This window comes from Aquarana catesbeiana, linkage group LG12 (assembly GCF_042186555.1).
Source record: "Aquarana catesbeiana isolate 2022-GZ linkage group LG12, ASM4218655v1, whole genome shotgun sequence".
Taxonomy (NCBI): Eukaryota; Metazoa; Chordata; class Amphibia; order Anura; family Ranidae; genus Aquarana; species Aquarana catesbeiana.
The window spans coordinates 51,911,019-51,933,112 of record NC_133335.1 but is presented as its reverse complement, the minus strand read 5'-3'; the positions used below and the strand labels follow the sequence as shown (position 1 = coordinate 51,933,112).

At 40.2% G+C, this 22,094-nt stretch overlaps 1 protein-coding gene across 2 annotated transcripts in view; it reads left to right on the top strand.

The window, feature by feature from the left end:
* LOC141113755 (peptide YY-like) overlaps nt 1-18,394 on the top strand; it is a 29,290-nt gene extending 10,896 nt beyond the window's left edge. Inside the window, exons 1-4 of one of the 2 annotated variants that reach the window (XM_073607037.1) lie at nt 2,277-2,516; nt 11,785-11,972; nt 16,489-16,572; nt 18,058-18,394. In XM_073607037.1, the coding sequence (XP_073463138.1) occupies nt 11,785-11,972; nt 16,489-16,572; nt 18,058-18,085 (300 nt within the window). In that variant the 5' untranslated portion in view covers nt 2,277-2,516 and the 3' untranslated portion in view covers nt 18,086-18,394. Of the gene's footprint in view, nt 1-2,276; nt 2,517-11,784; nt 11,973-16,488; nt 16,573-18,057 lie in introns of those variants that run through there. The other variant, XM_073607038.1, reaches the window with a different exon arrangement.
* Nucleotides 18,395-22,094: the final 3,700 nt, after the last annotated feature.

The window sequence follows — 22,094 nt, the reverse complement described above, 5'->3', positions numbered from 1 at the left end:
ACTATTGATTATTGCTATAGGAGAAGAAATCAATAATTTATCAAAGTATGTATGGGCATCATAAGAATTCCCTTTATGGTGGCCACATGCACTTAAATTTTTTTTTAAATCCGATCAATGTCCAATTCGAAAAAAACAGTAGAATCCACAAACAATTGAATAGCCATAAACTTCCTTTCCAGTCATTTTACTCAGTTCAGATCAGATTGGAATAAATTGAGCTGATCAAGGAGGGCAGAAAATTATCGAATGCTTTGCATCATTTGGCAGCACTAAGATACTTTGTTCATAAATACAATTGTATTTCAATTGATCAGATAAGATTACATGGTGGAAACAGAAGTGTGTTCAATAACTTTCAGTAGTAATTTAACAGGAAAAAAAAAAAAAAGACAGTTGTTTTTACCATTCCCCCAGCTTTATTCATAATCTTGTGCTGATGTTTGCTTTGTAAAAATCTTCATTCTTCTAACCCCCCCCTGATTACCTCCAAAGCTGTGATCTTCTGGTGCAGGACCTGGACCACTCATCAGAATTGTTGCTTGTGTCCACCTATTCCACCCCCATCCTCCATTCATAAAAAGTCGTAATACGCAATGAATGGAGGAGGTGGACTTTTCATTTATCTGCCCATTCTCCATTCATAGAGCGCTTTTCATTGCTGGAAGCTATAGTACAGTTCCTATAAATATAGAGCAGGGGGTTCTTTTTCCGGAACCTGGTTAACCCCCCATAAATAAATGTATTTAGAAAAATGGTGATGTTTATTTTAACCACTTCAGCACCAGGCCTTTTTTGACACTTGTTTACATGTAAAAATCAGTATTTGTGCTAGAAAATTAGCTTGAACCTCCAAATATATATAAAATAGCAGAGACCCTAGAGAATGAATTGGTGGGTGAATTTTCATGCATAACCCAATACATAACCCAATGTTTTGTTACTGTTCATTCAGTGATGGTTGTAGGCACAGGGGTTCAATTGTGCTTTTCTCCTGCCTAAAAACCTATAAAGCTTTAACATTTCATTTCAGCAATCATTTTCAATCAAAATAACACTTGGGGATCCCGCCATGAAGTTCATTGTTCACTCAGGTGATCCCGCCACAAAGGTCATTGTTCACCCACTACATTTTATAGAGTGACAGCGCCTATAACAGGCACAGGGGTTCAATTGTGCTTTTCTGCTATCACACCATTGAGGCTTTTGATGGAGGCAATAAGTGGTCGTTTTAACACACATTACTCAGCTATAGTGCATTGCTGTCACCCACCCTGAGAAATGACAGGTAGCCATCACTGGAATACATGTAGTTAGAAAATTGCTGCAATGAGGAGGCAGGAGATTAGCAGTACTGATATGCAACAAAGGACAAAAAGGGTCAATTAGCTAAACGACAATTCTTTATGATACATGGTGCTTCCACAATATAAAGGTCATTCAGGTAAGCTGGCCACAGACAGATCGAAATTTGTAGAGTTCATCAGGGACCAGGTGAATTTCTATCCATCTATGGCCATTCCCAGGACTATTGAACAGGACTCTTTGGAAACTTTCATTCGATCAGTGGTTGCAGCGCTGATCACTACATTATGACAGCAGAGCAGAATACAATAGCACTGTGGGGAGGATTCCTTGATCCATCCTGCGTGTGTGGATGGAGGAATCCATTAATTTTTTTCGCCGATTAAAAAAAATAAAAAAAATAAATCTATGGCCAGCCTTAGGGCTTTCTTCTACTTTATTAGCACTTGTAGTATGCCCCGTTTCTTAAGATTTCCCCCAGAGTAGGAAAATCCATAGTAACATATGGACTGCTTAGATGTCCAACTTTCCAAGCCAACCCTATGGACCTCTATAAATTCTTTGGTCTATTCATCTGCTAAAATAACAAACTCAGGATGCTAATGAGCACCCAATGCTGATATCACAAGCCCGTACAAATACGAATGAGGACGCTAATGTTCGCATACACTGATAGTGTTTTACGGGCAATAAACCCAAACAATCACAAGCGGACTTCTTCATACATGAACAAATAAAAGGCAAAATGTCTTAACCCTCCTCCCAAACATTATCAACTAATTAACTGCCATCTATGGCCATCAAATGATAAAACAATTGAGTTGTAAAAGCAGATTATGCCCTATACCTGAAGGTTAATAGACTGTCTATTTTGCACCCACGCACACCTCTGATGCCCCCACCCAACCTCTTTGGTCCTTAACACACCCCCCCCCCTTCCCCATGACACGCACAAGGTACCAGAATAGACAAGTCATTGATCAATCAGGGATGAGTGAGTGTGTGCTCATAGGGGAAGCAAGGGAAGTTTAAGGAAGAAGGAGGAGGAGTCTGGCTTATTCTTCAGCAATCACAAGACATATAAACCCATAGACATCAGAGGATAAAGCAGAATCTTCTAAGCAGCCTACAAAGACAGACAGAGAGAGAGGGATACAGAGGAACCTGAAGCATCCTTACCTTCCTGCACATCCCCTTCCTTCCAACAGACAGTAAGTAACTTATTCTTATGCTGTTACTTATATGAATAGCACCAACATATACCGCAGCACTTTTCAAAGTGCACAGAACAATTTGCAACGTGGTGCATATAGCCTTAGGGATTCTTAAAGAAAACCTGTCATGGAAGAGATACTGGGGTTGGTCATTGTTCCTCCGCTGAAAATGCTAGTTACCCGTCTGTCATGTTGAGCCACCGGCTTTTAAAATTCAAGTCACTAACCACAAAAAAAAGTCTGTTCGGAACACTAGACAAGTTGGAAGTCCTTCTTTGCTGACTCGTTCCGGGTCAGTGATTTAAAAGCAATGATTTAAGAAGAGCAATGTGTGCCAGGCGACTAGCATTTTCAAGATGGATCCGCGATTGCAGTCTGCCTTTTTCTGATGACGGGTTTGCTTTAACATCCCTTTAATTGGTCACGCTGTCTGTGTTCTTGCACGGGTGATGGGTCCCTCAATCAGGCAAATTCAGAAAACATGACCTGCTGGGAGTACTAAAAAAAGCAGTTAAGGAAACGCTGGTCACACTTATATGCTGTGAATTCAGTGTGAATTTAAAGCGGTACACCGTGTGAATTTGCATTGCGATTTCTGCTTGCCATGTGCAATTTCAGTGTGAATTTGTGAGGGGAGTGGTCACATCTGCAATTTTATTCTATACAAAAACTAGGCAAAAAAAAATAATTTGCAACGATGTGAACACTGAACTGCGGTTTCAATCTGGTGCCATAGAAGTCTATGGAGCTGAAATTCTCACCACACTAACCTCGAACAGGACCCTTTTTTTGAACCAGATCGAATTTGCACGACATATATGTGAACAGCCTTCATTGGAAACAATGCTTTTTTTAGGCGACATGTGAATCTCTGCTTTTCAGGTCGTATCTCATCCACATAGAAATTGCATAAATGTGATCCAGGGCTGAGGTGGATTTACTATAACTGGAGTGCGCAAATCCGGTGCAGCTCTGCATGGTAGCCAGTTTCTAACTTCAACTTGTTGAATCATATTTTGACAAAAAAAAATCCTGGAAGGTGATTGGTTTCTATGCACAGCTGCACCAGATTATGCACTCCCCAGTTTTAGTAAATCAACATATTGCGTACTTACGTTTCTGATAAATATTTCCACACACTCTAGATCAGCCTTCTTTTTTTTTGCCTAGGAAGAACTCTTGAAATTAATTTAAGGTCTCAACGAACCTCTGTTAAAAAAAAAAACAATTCATTGGGGGAAAAGGGGGGGGGGGGGGGGTTAGTGGGAAAAATGACCTTACATTGGTAGCTTTTGGGAAGAATTCCTCCCTTACAGACAGCTAAAAAGATCATTTGTGTCATGCAGCTGACCCTGGCATTATGTTGGTACCATCAGCAATCCTTAAGGAACCCCTAGCAGCCTCTGGGGGAACCCTAGATTTCAATAGTAACCTGTTTGAGAATGGCTGCTCTAGGGCCCAGATAGACTGAAGACAAATAATTTACCATTATTTTTGTTGGATTGTGAGAGTAAACCTGAGCGCCTTGAGGAACTTCGCACAAAGCAAGCCAAGCTAAAGGTGTCCAGGATACAAAAGAACCTTGAACCTCGGTGCAGCCAGCAAGGTATGCATCCTAAAGCTGGCCATAGACGGTTTGAATTTTGGCTCGTTCAGCAGGAACCTGCTGAACCAGCTGAGATTCGAATCATGTATGGGCATACTGAATGTACCAGCCTATCGGCTTTTACATGAGATTGCAGGAAAGAAAATTACTTAGTCTATGCCTGGTTTTAGCCACACAGGTTGTATACATGTTTACATTATTAGACGAAATAAAATTTTTTCCCTGATCAGTTTTGACTGCTGGCTGCTTTAGAAGGTAAGTCCACCCAAGACCGATGCTGGAGAGTTAAGCCATTTAACAGATTTCCTATTTCCCTGGGAGACTATTAGTGAGGGCTGAGTTCCCAGGTCTGCATACCCGCTATACCCACTGCATACCCTCTATACCCACTGGGGCTCCCACCATCCCGGATGGTATGTTATAATAAAGGCGAAACAGGAGGAATTAGAACATACAATGGAGGGTGGGGACACCAAAACGCCCAGGTGGACAGCAACACAGATGGAATTTATAGCAAGGAACTCTCACTGCTGAGGATATACAAGAAGCCATGGCTGACTCAAAAGCACCAAGCTCCATCTATAACTAAAACATCATTTTTGGGTAGACTGGCCCTTTAATAGCTTAATGGTACCATACTTAACTCCAGATGAACAATGACATTACTTATGTTGTGTAAATCAATAGGATTATAAATGCATTCATAGACACCAGACCTTGTTTCTATTCTAATATCAATGAAATGTATAATAGAAATATAATGGTGTTGATGTACTAAAACTGGAGAGTGCAAAAACCGGATGCATCTGTGCATGATAGCCAGTTTCTAACTTCAGCTTGTTCAATTAAGCTTTGACAATAAACTGGCTTCTATGCAGAGCTGTACCAGATTCTGCACTTTCCAGATTTAGTAAATCAGCCCCAATGTGCCCCAGCCCAGATAATCCATACTTGTTCCAACGTGTTGAACCTTCGGAAAATAAATAGTGGAGATTCTCTCTTGATAATTGGTAGGTGATCTGCAAGACACCATCTTCAGTAATTGATCTGCTAATCCTATTGACAGATCTATACTTTAGTATTCTGTATGGTACAATATATGTGTATCCTGAGGCTGTGTAATAATAATCCTGTGTAATAATAATCCTATGTCATCCCTGCATCAGAAACTCTTTGCTTTTTTGATTTTTAAGTAAATGTGTTCATATTTCAAATTAAAGTAAATATATATATATATATTTTTTTTTTTTTTTTGAGACAGTATAACCATGCAGGTTATGGTAAGAAGAGACTAAGGTAATTAAAAAGCCCTCCAAACAAATCTATCCATAGCACAGAAGGTAATCACATGTCTCATTCCATAATATATCCCAAAATAGGAGGATTATTACTCATTTCAGGACAGTGGACAAGGCCATGCAAATCATTCCATTATGCCCCAAAAAGCCAAATTCACATCCAGAACCACTGGTAGAAATAATATAGCCTAATATTCTTGAACCATCTATTCTAAAATTTAATGATGCCGTTCCAGGCTTTTTGGCTATCAATGCAATGTATGAAAAACATGCCTTCTTTTTAGTAGGGATTAAATTTTTTGGTTTTGGATAGTAAAGAATGGTTAAAACCCATCAGTTAATTTTTTGCTGTCTGTGTCCCATTGGGGAGATTTTACTATACTTCCTATACCAGTGACGCAAGCAGAAGTCATAGGAAATCTATACAAAATGATGGCAATTACATACACAACTGTCACCAGAACAGGTATTCCCATTAGAAGATTTCCCCTCACCTCCTGTTCTGGTCACAGCAGTACATTTTGGAATTCCCCTTACCTTTTCTCGAAGACCATGGACAATCGGTGCAAATTTAGATCGTCGAATCACCATAACTGAGACACAGACGGCAATAAAATCCTGACAGTGGTTCTAACTCCTCTCTACTCTACTATGCAAAAGTAAACTAAAGAAATTTGGCCTATGCATACATTTTGAAGTTCTTGATGTATTTCTGCCATACAGTAAAGCACAACTTTATGGTCGGGTGTGAGTGTTTATGCGCCAATTAAAATTCCTAATGCAGGCCTCATCTGGGTAGAAAAATTGCGACTGACCACAGAACCCATTTTGGGATCTTGGTTCATCCCAGAGAATGGGCAGCAAGGGCATGATCACATATTGGCCACAGACATACAGCTGCTTCCCAGTCCAGCTGTTATTGGCCAGATCATGATGATCAGCCATCATGTCTGTAGGAAGCTTTGCTCTGTTCTCTGTGTAAATATCAGCTCGCACGTGAAGGAGGCTGCATGTATTGCTTATTTATTTCAGGTACTTATATAGTGTCATCAATTTATGCAGCGCTTTACATATGTATTATACATTCACTTCAGTCCCTGCCCTCAAGGAGCTTACAATCTAAGGTTTCTAACACACATTCAAACACACATTACTTATGTAATGATGTCGCCAGGTTAACGTCTTAAAATGGACATGTGCTTTGTCCATGCGACAGGTTCGCTTTACTGTTAATCCCAGATGTAGCTTATACTGCCCTTTCCTTCAATCCCCCACAGCTTCATTCAACTGAGGAAGCGAAGTGACATACCTGGTATTTACCAGTACTGAGGAGCATGGGACTCCATCCTCCAATGTGAGCACATTGGTGCTTGATTGACTGATCAGACACCCAGCATTTCGACACAGGCCAAGGGAAGGGTGGGGGCCCTCAGCCCAATGGAAGTTCAAGGTAGTAATGTAGGGCTTCCTCTCTTCCTTTTGTTAGGCAAACAGAACAATGGTAGTGCAAAGGCAAGGCAAGTGTGGGAGCCAATATTAAAATCACACCTTTTATTAAAATCCTACGTACCGCTATTTAATAGACCCCCATCCCCATGTAAAAATGATACATAAGAAAAAATAATAAAATAAATAAATAAATTAAAAAGGACCAATGAAGATGGGAAGACTCAGGATTCCAAACCATAAGTTAAGACACTCTTGCCTAGGCCAATCCCTTTTAAGGATGAACCTGTTGCCTTGCCAATGTGATTTTTTTTTTGCTCATGTGATATTTGTGAGAGCACTAAAATATCAATAAAGAAAGAAGGCTGCAGAATATCTAATGCTTTTGGAGAGGGTTGTAGTTTGCAATTTAAAACGGAATATTTTTAATTTAAATATTCAGTGTTTTATAGCATGGACATCGAATGATATCAATAGCTCATTTATTGGAAGTTATAGATTTTCTGTGGGTTTCAGGAAAACACAGTAACATAGTGTAAACATTTATTAATGTGTTTTTTATTTCTTTTTTTTATTGAAGCTTTTACAAGTTAGAGCCCATATCCATTTTTTTTATTGCTGCTTGTACCCCTTCTAAGGACATTAACCCTGTCTTGGTGGTCATTAATGTTGAATGAGAAATCTAAGATTTTTAGTTTTCACCAGAATAGAAAAAAAAAAGTGGGGGGGGGGGATGTTCCAATGGGGGCACGTCTTCTGGTGAAAACTGTCTAAAAGGGGCCAATTTCCCCTTACTTCCTGTTGTGTCTACAGGAAGTGAGGACAGGGGGTTTAACTATTTCCAAAAATGAAAAAAGTTTGGGCTTTAAACATAGTTTAAAGGGAACTCCAGCTAAGAGATACATCACTAGAAAATTTACATATCAGGAATAGGAATGAACCTTGACATTTAATAACATTTTGCAACCCACATCTAACATGTTTCCAAGAACTGCAATTTAGGGAAGACTCCATGGAATGTTAGTAAATCCCTAAGTAGTTTAGAAAAACAAAGTATTTGCTATGAGCTAATTGTTATCTAAATCTGTCATTAATTGCGTCTCTCAGAGACTCTAGTTATGAAATCTCACCACCCAGTTAGGACTTCTACCTGACCGGCTACAATATGGGTTGATAGTGTATGGGTTTTCCACAGCTCCTATAGCATATTTAGTAATAAAAATACAAAGCTTACCTTCGATCTTTATTAAAAAAAAAAACACACATTTAATTAGTAATTCTGAATATAAATAGTGAGTCTTCTACCTTGCATCCCAATGGACTTACCCATGTACACCAAGGAAGACAATACAAGTACATAGTTAATGTGACAGTTGTTTTGAATCTACCTGTATGGGGTTTCCCTGGAGGAGGTGGTGGGGGACAAGGGCTGTTGGCCAATGGAGGATACTTTGATCACACACACACGGAAAATCTCTGTACAAAGAGTGCTGATCATATGCTAAAAGAAGCAGATGTTTAACTATGCTTGCTTCGAGTCTGCTCATTGGCCAAGTCACAAACTATACTGCAGCAGGTTCAAGGACTGGCTAATATCCCATTACCTGTCCTTCTCTATGAAGCTTCAGCTCATCTATGCCCAACCTTAACCTTTCAGTTTTCTTGCATTTTTGCAGCAATTGGTCAGGTTTATTCAGCAGGTAACCTAATTGACTGTGCCAATAGCCCATATGAGGGTTTTATGATCTCTGACCATATGTATTGGTGCTTTTGTGAATATGTTTGAGATTACTCTGGCCAGTAAAGTATACACAGATAGCCAGTAAAGTATACACAGATACATAATTACAAACTTCCTTAGTTACACATTGTAGCATTTGTGATATTTACCTTAAAAGGGATGCTATGACATACATATACAATGCACATTAAAGGCTCAGTAGAAATCATACACTTAATATTGTGGACACTGGCCATCACACTTTTATGACGCCTCGATACAGGCACATTGCAAATTTCTGAAACTTTATTAAGTGGTAAATTAAAGTGAACCCGTGCCCATTATCATGGCATTAAGACAATCACAGGCACACATTCATCCCTGTATCTAAGCCTTCATTCATCTCTGTATCTGTAAGCATTGTGAAGAAATTCATTTTAAGAAATTGTGATATTTAAGAATGAATAAGATCACATTAAAACACAGCTAAATAACTAAATGCAGGCTTGTTTTAAAGCTCCTACTGCTTTTTGAGGATATGCAAGTCTGCTGTCCATAGTCTGGAGACAGGTGCACTTTAGGTTCTTTTCTCATAAATAGGCATAAACTTAAAGTAGGTGAGCCATATTTCCGTCAGTTGATGGTATAGTCATAATATTATGCACTATATGAATACAAAGTTTGCAGAAACCTGACCATTACTCCAATAGGAGTTTGTTGGATATTCCATTCCAAAATCAAAAAATATTAATATAGAGTTATCCTCCCTTGTGACTAGAACATCCTCCACTCTTCCGGGAAGGCTTTTCACCAGACCTAGAGAGGATCTGGGGCCATTCAGCCAAAAGCATTTGTTGGGTCAGGTACTGATGGATCAGAATCAGGCCTGCTTTTAATTAGGTTGCACTCAAGGCTCTGTACAGATCACTAGGGTTGCTCCACGCCAAACCTATCAAAACATGTCTTTATGGAGCTGGCTTTGTACACAAGGGCCTTCCCTTAAACTGTCACCATAAGGTTGAAAGGGCACTATCATCTAAATGTCATTGTATGCTGTAGCATTATCAGGTCTGGAAAACACCTGAACTTAGTTATTTTGAGGGGTGTCCACATGATTTCGGTCTTATAATAAGTGCAATGGTCAGTTATCCACAAGCTCTTGGCCTTATAGTACATTTAGGTATAGTTGGAGCCTGGCTGGTGGGTCAGTTTTTGACTTCTTAGATCTCAGATCTTGGAAGTTCATACTTTTTTTTTTTTTTTTTTAAGTAATAATCAAACACACGGGTTAGATACCACTTTTACAAAGTGCTGCGGAATATAACAGTAAGGACAGTGTTCCCCATGACAACTCAACAGAAGAGACATGGCTTCTCTGTGTCATCCTGATAGTAGGGACAGGGTACCTCATGGCATCCTGACAGTAAGCAGCTTCTCCTTTGCACCCTGGCAGTAGGGGCCAGGTTCCCCACTTTGATCATGACAGTATAAATATTGTACCCGTTGCATCCTGACATTGGAGACAGAGTTATCCCCTGTATCTTGACAGTAGGAATAGAGTACCCCCTGGCATCCTAACATTAGGCACTGGGTTCCCCCTTGCACCCCCACAGTAGCAGTGGGGTTCCCTGATCCATCTTTATAGCAGAAATGGAGTTCCCTGATGTGTTAAAAAATATGGAATACCTGCAGTGACAAACAATGACCCAATTTTAAAATAGAAAAATAAATAAATAAATAAATAAATAGAAAACCTGCTGCTGCAAATATTCCTAGCGCCCCCCGTCTCCCAATAGTAATTCCTGAATCTGCTCCTTTCCACTTTGCAGTTTCTGCTTTGTATGATCCATCATCTCTTGTTGTAAATTTAGGATTTCAAGTGCAGTAAATTGACCACTAAAGTCCCAGAGATGTACATGAAAAGTGGGTTACCTCCAATACATAGCTCCCAACTGTCCCTGATTTGAAACAAAGTCCCTCTTTCCTCCTCATTTGTCCCTCATTTTGGTCTGATCTATATAGTTGTATATAAAATGCACTATTTATCCTTCAAAAAGGGTTTCACAGTGCTAAACCTTTCATCCAATTTCAAAAGGCAGTATAAAGAAATAGTAATGGTTAAAAAAAGCACTTGTGGGTTTATCTAATTTTTTTTTTTTTTGTAATATTCTACTTTAAAAGGGGGCGTGGCAGGGTGTGTGTCCTATGCTTCCATATTTTTGCTAATAGGTGTCCCTCATTCCCCATCTCAAAAAGTTGGAAGGTATGTCCAACATCTACTAAAAACTAAATTAAATTACTTTGTGTGGAAGGAATTTTGATTTCCTAGTTTAGTTATTGATTACTCCGGTAGTCTTATCACTACGCTGTCTGTAACCCCTGTCCTAGATACCTGGATCTTAGCAAAAAAAAAAATGCTTGCAGATTTGTATATTGACATACTTGATGATGAAGAAAGAATCGTCTAACCAATGGATGAGGGGCTAGAAATGAGACTGTCATATCCAGTTTTGGGGGTCCAAGAGAAGAGTAGCATCGAAGCATTGGACACGTTTATGCCTGATAGCTTGAGTTCAGCAGCTCTTTAAAAATAAAATGGCCTCACCAAGAAGTAGGGGTCACCCAAATCAGGAAATCCAAAAGTATTTGAGCCACAAAGAGCACCAAATAAATTTGTCAGAAATCCAAAGCCTCTAAATTTCACAAGTAGCAACAAGAAAGCATCAATGTGACTCAAGGCGAAAACAAAACGCCCTTTATTGGGGCCTCAATAACATAGCAAAGCATTTAGTGGACTCAAAGAACAGAGCTCCTGGACACACAATTTCTCCTGTGGCAGGAGAAATTCAGAACAGTCAGTCAATTAGTTGCGCCAGTATTGGCAACAAATTAATGGAGCCCCCCCCCCCCCCTAAAATGTGTTAGCTGCCTTTTCTTTCTTTGCTATTAGTTGTAAAATGAAAGTCTTTGGACTTCTACAACATTTGTTTGGTGTGCTTTGTGGCTCGACTATCCAGTTGAAGGGGACACTCATTTTGCAGGGGAGACCTCATCCAGTAGTCATCTCATACCATGTAATAAATTGGTAAATGTATGAACTTCATAGTAAATTCCCAGATTGTGCCATCCTGTAGTTCAAGGTCTGCGGACACTCACAGACCTACTAAAAATTCAATCTTTTGTGTTGTCTTTCAGATGGTGACCTCCTTGAAGCTCTGGCCAATGATGGTAGCCATCACAATCTGCGTCTTAATATGTCTAGGAACGATAGTAGAGGGATATCCACCCAAACCGGAAAACCCTGGAGAAGACGCTTCACCAGAAGAAATGACCAAATATTTGACAGCCCTGCGGCATTACATCAACCTGGTGACACGGCAGAGGTGAGTAGCTAGTTTCTTTTGGCGTAGTCTGGCTGACAAACGTTTGTTAAGTCTAACAAGAATACTTTTCAACCTATAGTATGTTCTAAATTTGTAACCACTCTCTTTCATACACATAATCATTAAAACGTGTATATAAACTCAAGAACAAATAATGTAATGCATTGCAGCTTCCCAGTCCTTACATGGAGTGGCTGCATTAGTTTTTCTTTCTGGTTTTCTTCCCTTCCTTTATTTCCACCTGGTGATCTGGCCAGTAACTCACTTTCTGTCTTAGGATGACAACACTCCCTGACTGTACTGTATTTATGGAGGAGCAGCGGTGTCACCCTAGGACGGGAGGGGTTTTAGATTACAGAGCACTTCTCTCCTCCATAACATAGGGGTTTCTGTAGTCTCAGAAAGAACTGCTAATAAAAAAAAAATAATTGGGATACAAACCCTTTAATATAAGCCTGTCATGAGAAAATACAGAGGGCGATTACGGACAACGTTGACCTACTGGCTTTAATTTTAAACTCCAAAACTTTGAGTCACAGACCCCAAACACAAATCCCAAAAATCTGAATGAATAGAAATCTTTAACTGCAGACTTGTGATGGGTCACTGAGACAAAGTGCTGAAGCAAACGGCCAGTCAATAAGCAAATTCCATGGGAGAATTCAACAATGGCAATCTCCATCTTTCTGCCATGTCAGGTTCACTTTATATACAGATTGGTCTACTAGTAGTATATTAATGTATCTTTAATGCATTTTGTAAGGTGGCATATTGAAATTTTGGAAAAACTGGTTTATTTAATGTGGTACATAATTTTATCTTTTTGATTTTACTTGACAATAGGCTTACGGCCTCATGCACACTAATGCTCCACTTTAAGGAGCGTTTGACATTTCTTCTGCCTCTAAATGCCACTCAGTGTTATTCTATGTATCTATGCCCACATAGGCATATACAGACGTTCTTAGTCAGAATGCGCCCCCCCCCCCCCCCCCACTGCCAGTAGTGGCAGCGCCTTGGCTCCAAAAAACGCTTGACGTGCCTAAATGCGTATAAATGCACATAAAGTGTCAAGGTGCATTTAATGCTTGAGCGTTAATTCATTTCACTGGCCAGAATATATTATTATTCTGGCAGGTGAAAATTATTAATGCCCCAGCACTTAAATACATTTACAAAAATGTGGCCTTAGGCACAGTGATGGACCGCCTGGCACCCAGCCTGGGTGCCTCCACCAAGATACAGCTTCCTCCACTCTGGAACCAGGAATTATAGCGTAGAATTGCACCCAAGAATTGGACGATACTAGCTTAGGTGCAAGCTTGAACTGACTTTGCACGCTCACACAATATATACCACACAAAATCAGATAAGAGCTTGATTACATTAGCCTAAACAATGTAAACTGTAAACAGTAATAGCAGTACATTTAATAAACATCTAACAGTAATCTAAGCGTCCCACAATAAATTGTTAACAAGGTGACACATTACTAGCATACAGACAGAAACAATAGGTCACTCAATTAAAAATGGGGATCCACACCTAGGAGGCACACAATGGAGAATTCTACAAAGAGAGAAAGACACCTTAAACAGAAGATTTCAGTATCAAGTTGTTTTAATCCAGTTATAATCTTCTGCTTAGAGTCTGAGTCTGGGTGGGTTGAAGCAGTCAATGCTGGTTTGGGCACAGGGCCCCAAATCTGTATCCAGGTCCTAGGTTCCCAGAGTCTGAAGCAAAGCCATGCTAAAAAGGTGCCCCAGGCACACACCTCCCAAAGAATAAAGCCCCCCCAAATGCCAGGGCCCACAGTCAGTAGGCAAAAGGCTACCTGAAGTCCCCTCCAAAAACCCCTGTCCCGGTTGGGTCTAGCAGGTGTTTGACACTGCTTTTCTCCTGCATTCAGGAGAGCTGGGCAAACACCCAGTGTGCAAGGGACTTTAAGTGTATCTCAACCAAAAAACAAAAATGTAACATGTTGCAGCTTCCCAGGGCTGAGCAGTTTGGAGAGTCGTGGAAGAGCAGAAGACCCATCATCACCAGCAGGTCCTGCGTGGATGACCCGTGCGGACGTTCTGATCTGGGACAGAAGACCATCCACTTTTATCTATACATGCCTACCACCCCTGTAGGGATACCAGAAGCTGGTGATTGGGGACCCTTAAGGGGGAGCACACGAGTCACCTGATTTTGATCAAGCACAAGAGTCACTTGCTTGTCTGAACACTTCACCATTTTGGAGCTTCAACTAAATATTTTTATGTATTTTTTTATCTTTTACCAACATTGCTGTTTTGGGACACTTTATCAATTGGACTTGCTTTTGACACACTTTTTTCCCCATACATTTTTGTCATAATTTTTGATGACAGTTGGGAACTATTCACTTTTTATTGCACAATTGGTTTATAACTTTTGTCATATATGTATCTTTGTATATTTTTTTATTAGTTTATTTTGGGTCACTTGCCTACATAATATCAATTGATATAACGATCATTATGTTATGCATATTATATATTTATTCATTTTTTGAGATATTTTTTTCATTATTTGAACTGCTTGGTTTTACGACATAGACATACGCCAACATATTATATATTTTTGTTGATGCAAGTATTTAATATGTGGGGAGCACACCTTTGTGTTTACACAGGGAGCACATTCCCCCAAGTATAGGGAGCGCCACTTACCCCATTTCCTTACTTTATTTACATCTAATCACTTGTAAGTTGCAATATATTACATTTTTGTTCTTGGGTTTAGAAATCCTTTAAAATCAGACATGAATAGAGTATATAGGAAGAGGCAGAAAACCATTGCCCTTGCACTTCTACAGAGAATAGAGCAAGTGAACTCTTGGAGAAGCAGACACAGAATGAACGTCATGTATGCAGATATCATTCCTGTCTTACACACAATTAGCCAGCCTCGCAAAGGTCTATTTATTCATAGACTGCAATGCTTTAAATGACTACATTACATAATAGTTTATTGCCTGTGACATGTCTGGCAGGATATACACAATGGGAGTGGATTTACTAAAACTGGAGAGTGCAAAACCTGGTGCACCTCTGCATAGAAACCAATCTGCTTCTAGGGTTTTTTTTTTTTTTTGTCAAAGCTTAATTGAACAAGCTGAAATTAGAAGCCGATTGGATACCATGCACAGCTGCACCAGATTTTGCACTCTCCAGTTTTAGTAAATCAAATCCAGTGTCACCTGGATCCCTCACAAGTGTTATCCCTCAGCAGGCAGTCTTGTCTTCTTCTAGGAGTGTTTTATCTAGGCATTGCCGATTCCTTTCACAAATTGGTTCCAGCCTTCCAATACTGGCTTTTGATGCTTCCTTTTAACCCCGTGACAGATCTTCAAAAATAAAAGGAAGTTTATACTAAAGAAGAATGGAGGCTGCCATTGTTGACCTAACCTTATGAAAATGCAAATTCCCTGGCTGCAACATTGACCTATCCCTCTGAAAATGCTTTTTTCCATGGCTGTAACAATGATCTGATGGCTCTGGTACTTTGTGAATCAGTATTTGGGAACGAGTATGTAAATTGGGACGTTTGCTCCTGGTTAGTGACCTAAAGTATTAAATCCAGAGCAAGATCGGCAACAACCATTTTTATGGGGGAGGCCAGCCAAGGTATTTTTCATTATTTTGTTTACTACAGATACCGCCAAACCACTGCCAATCTTCCTTCTCTTGCAGAGCTAGGAATGCCACTGATATTGGACACCTCCTGGAGGGTGCTGTGGATCCACCTAGACTACTGTGTCCTGTAACAAATTAGTGGCTGGAGGGCAAATCATCAGGGCACAGTGGTCGACACACCATCCTCCACCCAAACCTTTGCTCAGCTTGAGTCACCGCCCGTCCGACAGATAAGAATTCTCCTTTTGACTGGCTGCCTGAAATTAACACCCTGGTCACAGTTAACAGCCAATACAGGGACTTCCCACATCATTACAGTTAACCTATTCTTGTCGGCTGTACACATGTGGCAGCAGGATGGGTGGGCCTTAATGCCTAGTCACTACACATAAGCACCCATGGGGACTTGCCATTCTATGCTAAGAGAGCCCTTGCTGTGCACTCCTGGACAAGCTCCCAATCATGTGACCACTGTGACAGTCAATCACTGTGGTTGCATGACCAGGAAGCCTGCATATGCACATTAAGAGCCTCTTAAGGGGCAGCATTGGCAAAGGGTTAAGAAATAGGGTGCTGCACACTGACAAGTCATCTCCGTCCTCTGCCGTAAGCAACTTTCCATGGACAGACTGGACAGCACTACAATGCAAAAATGCCCACATTTTGGGGTGTTTTTGGCTCTCCCAATGCTGATGTGCAGATTACAGGAAGCTACTCTAGTATAAAGAAAAAAACGTGGATACTTCTACACGTAGCAAGGCAGATAAATGTGACTCAAAGCAGTGAAGAATATAATCTGGTTAGAATTTATAGGCATTGTAATTACTCCTACTAATGGTCTTCTTATATTTCAGGTATGGAAAGAGGGACAGTCCCGCTGACAACCTGCTTTCTGATCTTCTGTACGGTGACAACGGAAACTACAATAGCAGATCACGGTAGGTGTATGCACAACATACGCAGCCATATTTCATTAAAGCAGTTCAGACTGCAAAGGTGAGATGGAACCCGGCAGCGGTCATCTTATATAACAACCAATCACAACTACAACAAAATGGTGCCTAATCGACACACTGCCCATACGGTGCACCTTTTTAGTCAAAAATCTCTTCAGCTTAGTCTCCGGCCCATAGGAGAACTCAATCGAATGTGTTTCACCCAATGTGGGGCTTAATCATAGAGACTACCAATCACAACACCAAGATTGTGTTTATAATTGGTTGCTCATTAAATAATGGGCATTACCAATTAGAATTTTTGCATTTAAGACTTTAGAAAGAATATTACAAAAATGGTGACCAATTGAGAGCATACATAAGCATCTAGGTCTATAATGACCTACCTGAACTATCCAATCAATTTTTATCTAATCAGACAAGCCCTAGGACTACATACTTGTTGGAAGATCTAAAAGGAGATTGGACAGATGTGTGCGCAGAGCCTAAAGGGTTTCTTCTTGGTTCCCCCAATTTGGGCCCCTCTCCCTTGCCGAGTGCCCCCATAGCAAGCCGCTTGCTATGGGGGCACTCATGCATGCTAGTTCCCGACCTGACTGTGTCCATAGGACACAAAGAGCTATGCTTAGCCCTGCCCAAATTGCTTCTCTTTATTCATCTTCTGTAGGTTACACATTGTAACAATTCTTCTTTCAGTTACAAACATACCCTAAAGCTGAAGTTTAGGTATGGCAAGGTTATATTGGTCAAGCTTGGACCAATGTAGCATAAGTGCTATACCTGTGGGATCCCCGTGGAAGCTGGAAATCTCTGGAGTAGGCACCACTACCTCAGTGACCTCCACTAGCTATTCCCATGCTGAGCAACTTCCCTGCTGCATTGCAAACACAGGAGGTCACTTGCTTGGCATAGGCACCATTCAAGGAACAATTTTGCATTTTCCCAAGCTGAAGTTTAAGTTTGGCAATTTTGATTGGATGAGGTGAAGAGGTGATGTCACAATCTCCACCTCACCCAATCAAAATTTCCATACCTAAAATTTCTAGCTTTAAGTCAAGGGTGACCAAATGCTAGTAGATTTTCGAACAGTTCTCCAAAAATTCCTATGAAAATTCTCAGTACATTCGATAACAAATCATTGTCATCCAATAGTACTTTAAAATTTCACTTTTAACATAACGTATTTTAATAGATGGGCTTGATGGAATGAAAGCCAAATACACTTTTAGAAATTTGTTTGCGCAAAAAATAATTCTCATCCAACTCTTTCAATATTTTCTCGTCACTTCGAAAGAAATTGAACATTGATAACACCCCAATAACACTTAGAAAAATCAAACAAAATGTTCTTAAAATGAAGAATTTTTAACATAATTCTACTGGTGCATGGCCAGCTTAACACAATTTAACACACATACAAATACTCCATTCTGCCTGACTAACCCTGCCCTTTTCTTCTCTTCCCAGGTACGACGACTCCTACTATAAATGGTGACCCTTGGAGCCCTCTCTTCCCTCTGCTACCCAGGTGACCGCTATCCCGCCTTCCCTTCTTTTTAAACGTATCTATTATTTTTATGCCATTTTGCATTCTGACTGGTTCCTGTATCTCGTCTCTCCACCCATCGGAGTGCAGAGTGGTCGGTGACACCCTTCCCGGGGGGTGTGTGCAGAGCACGCATGTGCGTGTCGTGTGTGTGCACCATTTCTTCCAGCGCTGCCTCTCCCATAAACACACAATCCGTAATGTCTGTCTGACTGAGAAATTCACCATGTCCAGATAATAAAAGCAAGTTTAATGGAAGTGACACAGTTCTGAGTGTGCATCTGTCCAATTTATTTCGCATCAACACATTCTACATTCAATATGACAAAGAGCAATGTAAAGAGCGCGGTCACGCATAGCAACCTGGCGCCTTTCCTCATTCTGATGGCTGTAAACTCTAAAAAAGTCAAATCTAATTGGCTATTCTGGGCCAATGTACTTTACACAATGTGTTTGTGCATTAACTAAAAGTTCTCTCCGTGCAAAACCGATATTTTACTTTTGCATGGACAAGGATGAGCTATATTACCCACCAGCATGTCTCACACGTCTCAAAGACACTCCTGCAGCAGACTTCATCTTGGGTCCACAAGGAAGAGTTCACTCTTTCATACAGAAATAGAATATCTCTCGCTGGATGTATGTATTTTATATACTGGAGAATAGAACAAGGAGTGTTGAAACACACCAAGGTGGATGGGAACACCCAAAAATCCCCAGGTGGACAGGAACAGATTAATGAATTAGGAGAGATCAGGCTACTGGAGTTGCCAATATGTATAAGAATCCAGGGTCTGACTACTTGGCCTACAAGGCTCTAATTATAAATAAAAGCTTCCAGTGGAGGGGGTGGGAACTGACCCTTCAACAATGGACTACGTGTCATACAAAGTTATAAATATCATTCTGATACCATCAACATTGCTAGCGCCTAAATAAATAAGACTTAACGATGCAACACCATATAGGGTTTACATTGGGAGTGTAGTAACGGCTCTGCAGCTGCATGGAGGTCTGGATCTGACCTCCGCTGACCAAATCCATCTATCCCCAATAAACAAAAAATAAGTAATGAAAATTGAAAAAAAAAAAAATCATAGATATTACCTATAGTAACTCTGTTTAAACCCTATTTCAATGAGACATTTCACAAGACTGGGAGGGTATTACTAAAAATAGTTGGGTTTTACTTGGGCAGGGCTGAACAATTTAAATGAAACAAATTTTGGTGAATTTGTGGATGCAATAGGAACCTTTACTAGATAAAGACTACATAGACATAAAGCTTAAAGCGACTGCAAACCAGGTCTTCAATGCCTAATAGTAAAACATACATATTTTTGCAGTTTTTCATAGAACATAGCAAAAGCTTTTGATGAGATTTTTAAAAAATTCACTCAAAATGCAAACATTTTGTAAAAAGAGCATCCATTGCCTTGCTTTCAGTCTGTGCCAGTTTTATAAATCTTCTTCCATTGTCAGTGCAGGTGGTGGATGCAGGTCTTGCAGATTAATCTTTCTCACATTACAAGCAAAAGAGGTCAGAGTGTTAATTGGTTTTATTTACTGCTTTCACTAGCTCCTTATTTGAAACAATAATGTGTTTTACAAGGAGACCAGAGATCTCTACAGAGGGAAATTATAATCCGTATATAGGCTGGAAAAAAACCACTGCAATCTCTGAATGGCAATAGCATGTCTCATATTTTTAGGCTCCTTGGCCTGGCAGTGGTAATATGCAAAGCAACACCCTTCTAGGTCTTGACAACCCAGCAAACATAGGAGCCGATTTATAGGAACCGGAGGCAAGAAAATGATTACAGAACAACCAACCAGATTGATTGCATACCCATATATTATGGTGAATGACATGACATGAGACATGAGTATCGCAACACTGAAAAGTCTTGATTAGGTTACTTTTGGCGTATCCCTACAAATCATAATAAAATACCTAAAATCTATTGGCATTAAATGCAAACCCATGATGAAAAAACTCACAAACAGAGGTTACCGCCAGTGAAAACAGAATGTCAACATGATGTTCAGGTTCAGAGATACAGACAACTGAAATTATGACAAATTTCCTTACAGTCCAGCTCCTCTTAAAACACATAATGAACTCAATCCACAAAACTTGCCTTATTTTAGGTACTGCACATTTTAAAATATAATAATTCTAAATACATTTTTGGCAGGAGGCCGTTCTGCACAGATAAGTTTAATTTATTGCAGTACTCTGCATAATTTTATAGTTTTTGCAGTATTTTGGGTGTGAAAAGTCTTTTCACAAAGGAGTCCACTTATAAAGCAGCAGTATGGCAGAACTGTGGCCATTACACTCCACTCCAAAAAACAAACAAACAAAAAAAAAAACACAAGCCAGGACAAGAACCCAATTATATGTCCTTAAATGAACATCTCTAAGCTTGATGGACAAAAATAAATTTGTAAGGTACTATAGATCCAACACCGTGGCCTACCTTTTATGAAACGGTAAAATGCAGATCACAGAGTGGAGTAACCTAGTGGTTTATGAAAGAGAGCTAAGCGCATATTGATAGCCACACTCTGTGGAGAGTTATCATTCCTACAGTATTAAGGCTTAAGGAAGGTATCAACTATAAGGCACGTTCAACAAATAAATGCTCACTTCATGGCACAGAAGGACTATTCCACACCCAAGTCATACCTCTATTTATAAAAAAACATTTATCAAAAGTTAAAATAACTCACCAGTCAACTGATATCTTGATAGAGTAGGTAGTGGTGGGCCACATAGGACAGCTTACTGTATATTTGTCAGAAACCTGCAGGAGGTTTGGTCTCCCACCTCTTATAAAACCATAGGGTTCTTGATCTCTCAACTGGTCATCCCATTTATTAGTATATTCTATTACTCTAAACATCTATTAGCAAAAATGACCCTTCATTTAAATTTGCATGCAAGCAGCAGTTGACTGACACTGGGAATGTCTTGACACAACAACCCCCAAGATATACACAACTTGGCCAATTTATTAGACACCTAACCATCACACCTAAACAAGTTTGCTGGACATCGATTCAAAATCCATGGTAATCATTACAAACTTGACCAAATTTTTGTGGCCTTATAACAGCCTCCATGCACTCCACTCCATTCTGAAAGTCTTTTTGCAAGATATTGGAGTGTGTCTGTTGGAATTTGTGCCCTCTCAGAGGTCAGGTACTAATGTTGGATGGGAAGTCCTGGCTCACAGTCGGCATTCTAATTCACACCAAAGTTGTTCAGATCCTGGCTTTATGCAGATCACTCTAGTTCCTCTACAGCAAACCATGTCTTGGCTGGCTTTGTGCACAAGGATAGTGTCATGCTCGAATAGAAAAGGACCTTCCCCAAACCAAAAACAAAAAAGTCGGAAGAGCACAATGGTCTTTGTATGCCATAGCACCAACAGTAGTTTCCTGTAAATATCTGAAATCAACAATTTGGAGTATCCACATACTTTTGACCATATAGTGTAGGTGTGTTAGTCTGATATTTATACTTATGGCCATATAGTATATGAGAACCCAAGCTACCTTTAATCAGGGCCGGATTAACATAGGGGCTGATGGAGCTGCAGCTCCAGGCCCCTGCCTTAAAATCGGCCCTCACAGTCAGCAGTAAAAGGCCGATTTTCTCGTGTCCATAAACTTCTATGGGACAGGAGAAGCTGTGTGTAAATGTAGGGGTGTCTGGCTGCATCTGTGTTTGCTCACTGTGTTTATTACATTGTCACAGTGCACAGTTCCCCCCCTACACAAATGGGAGAGGCTGAGTCGGCTCTGCCCCTCCCCTCCCCTCTCTCACTCTGTGAAGTCTGTGGCTGTGTAGTGAAGGAGCCGTGTGGGTGGGAAATTATGAACAGAACAGCGGCAGATATCTCTGAGTGATGAGCCTCCAGGGACCATCCAAATGTGAGCTCAGTGACTC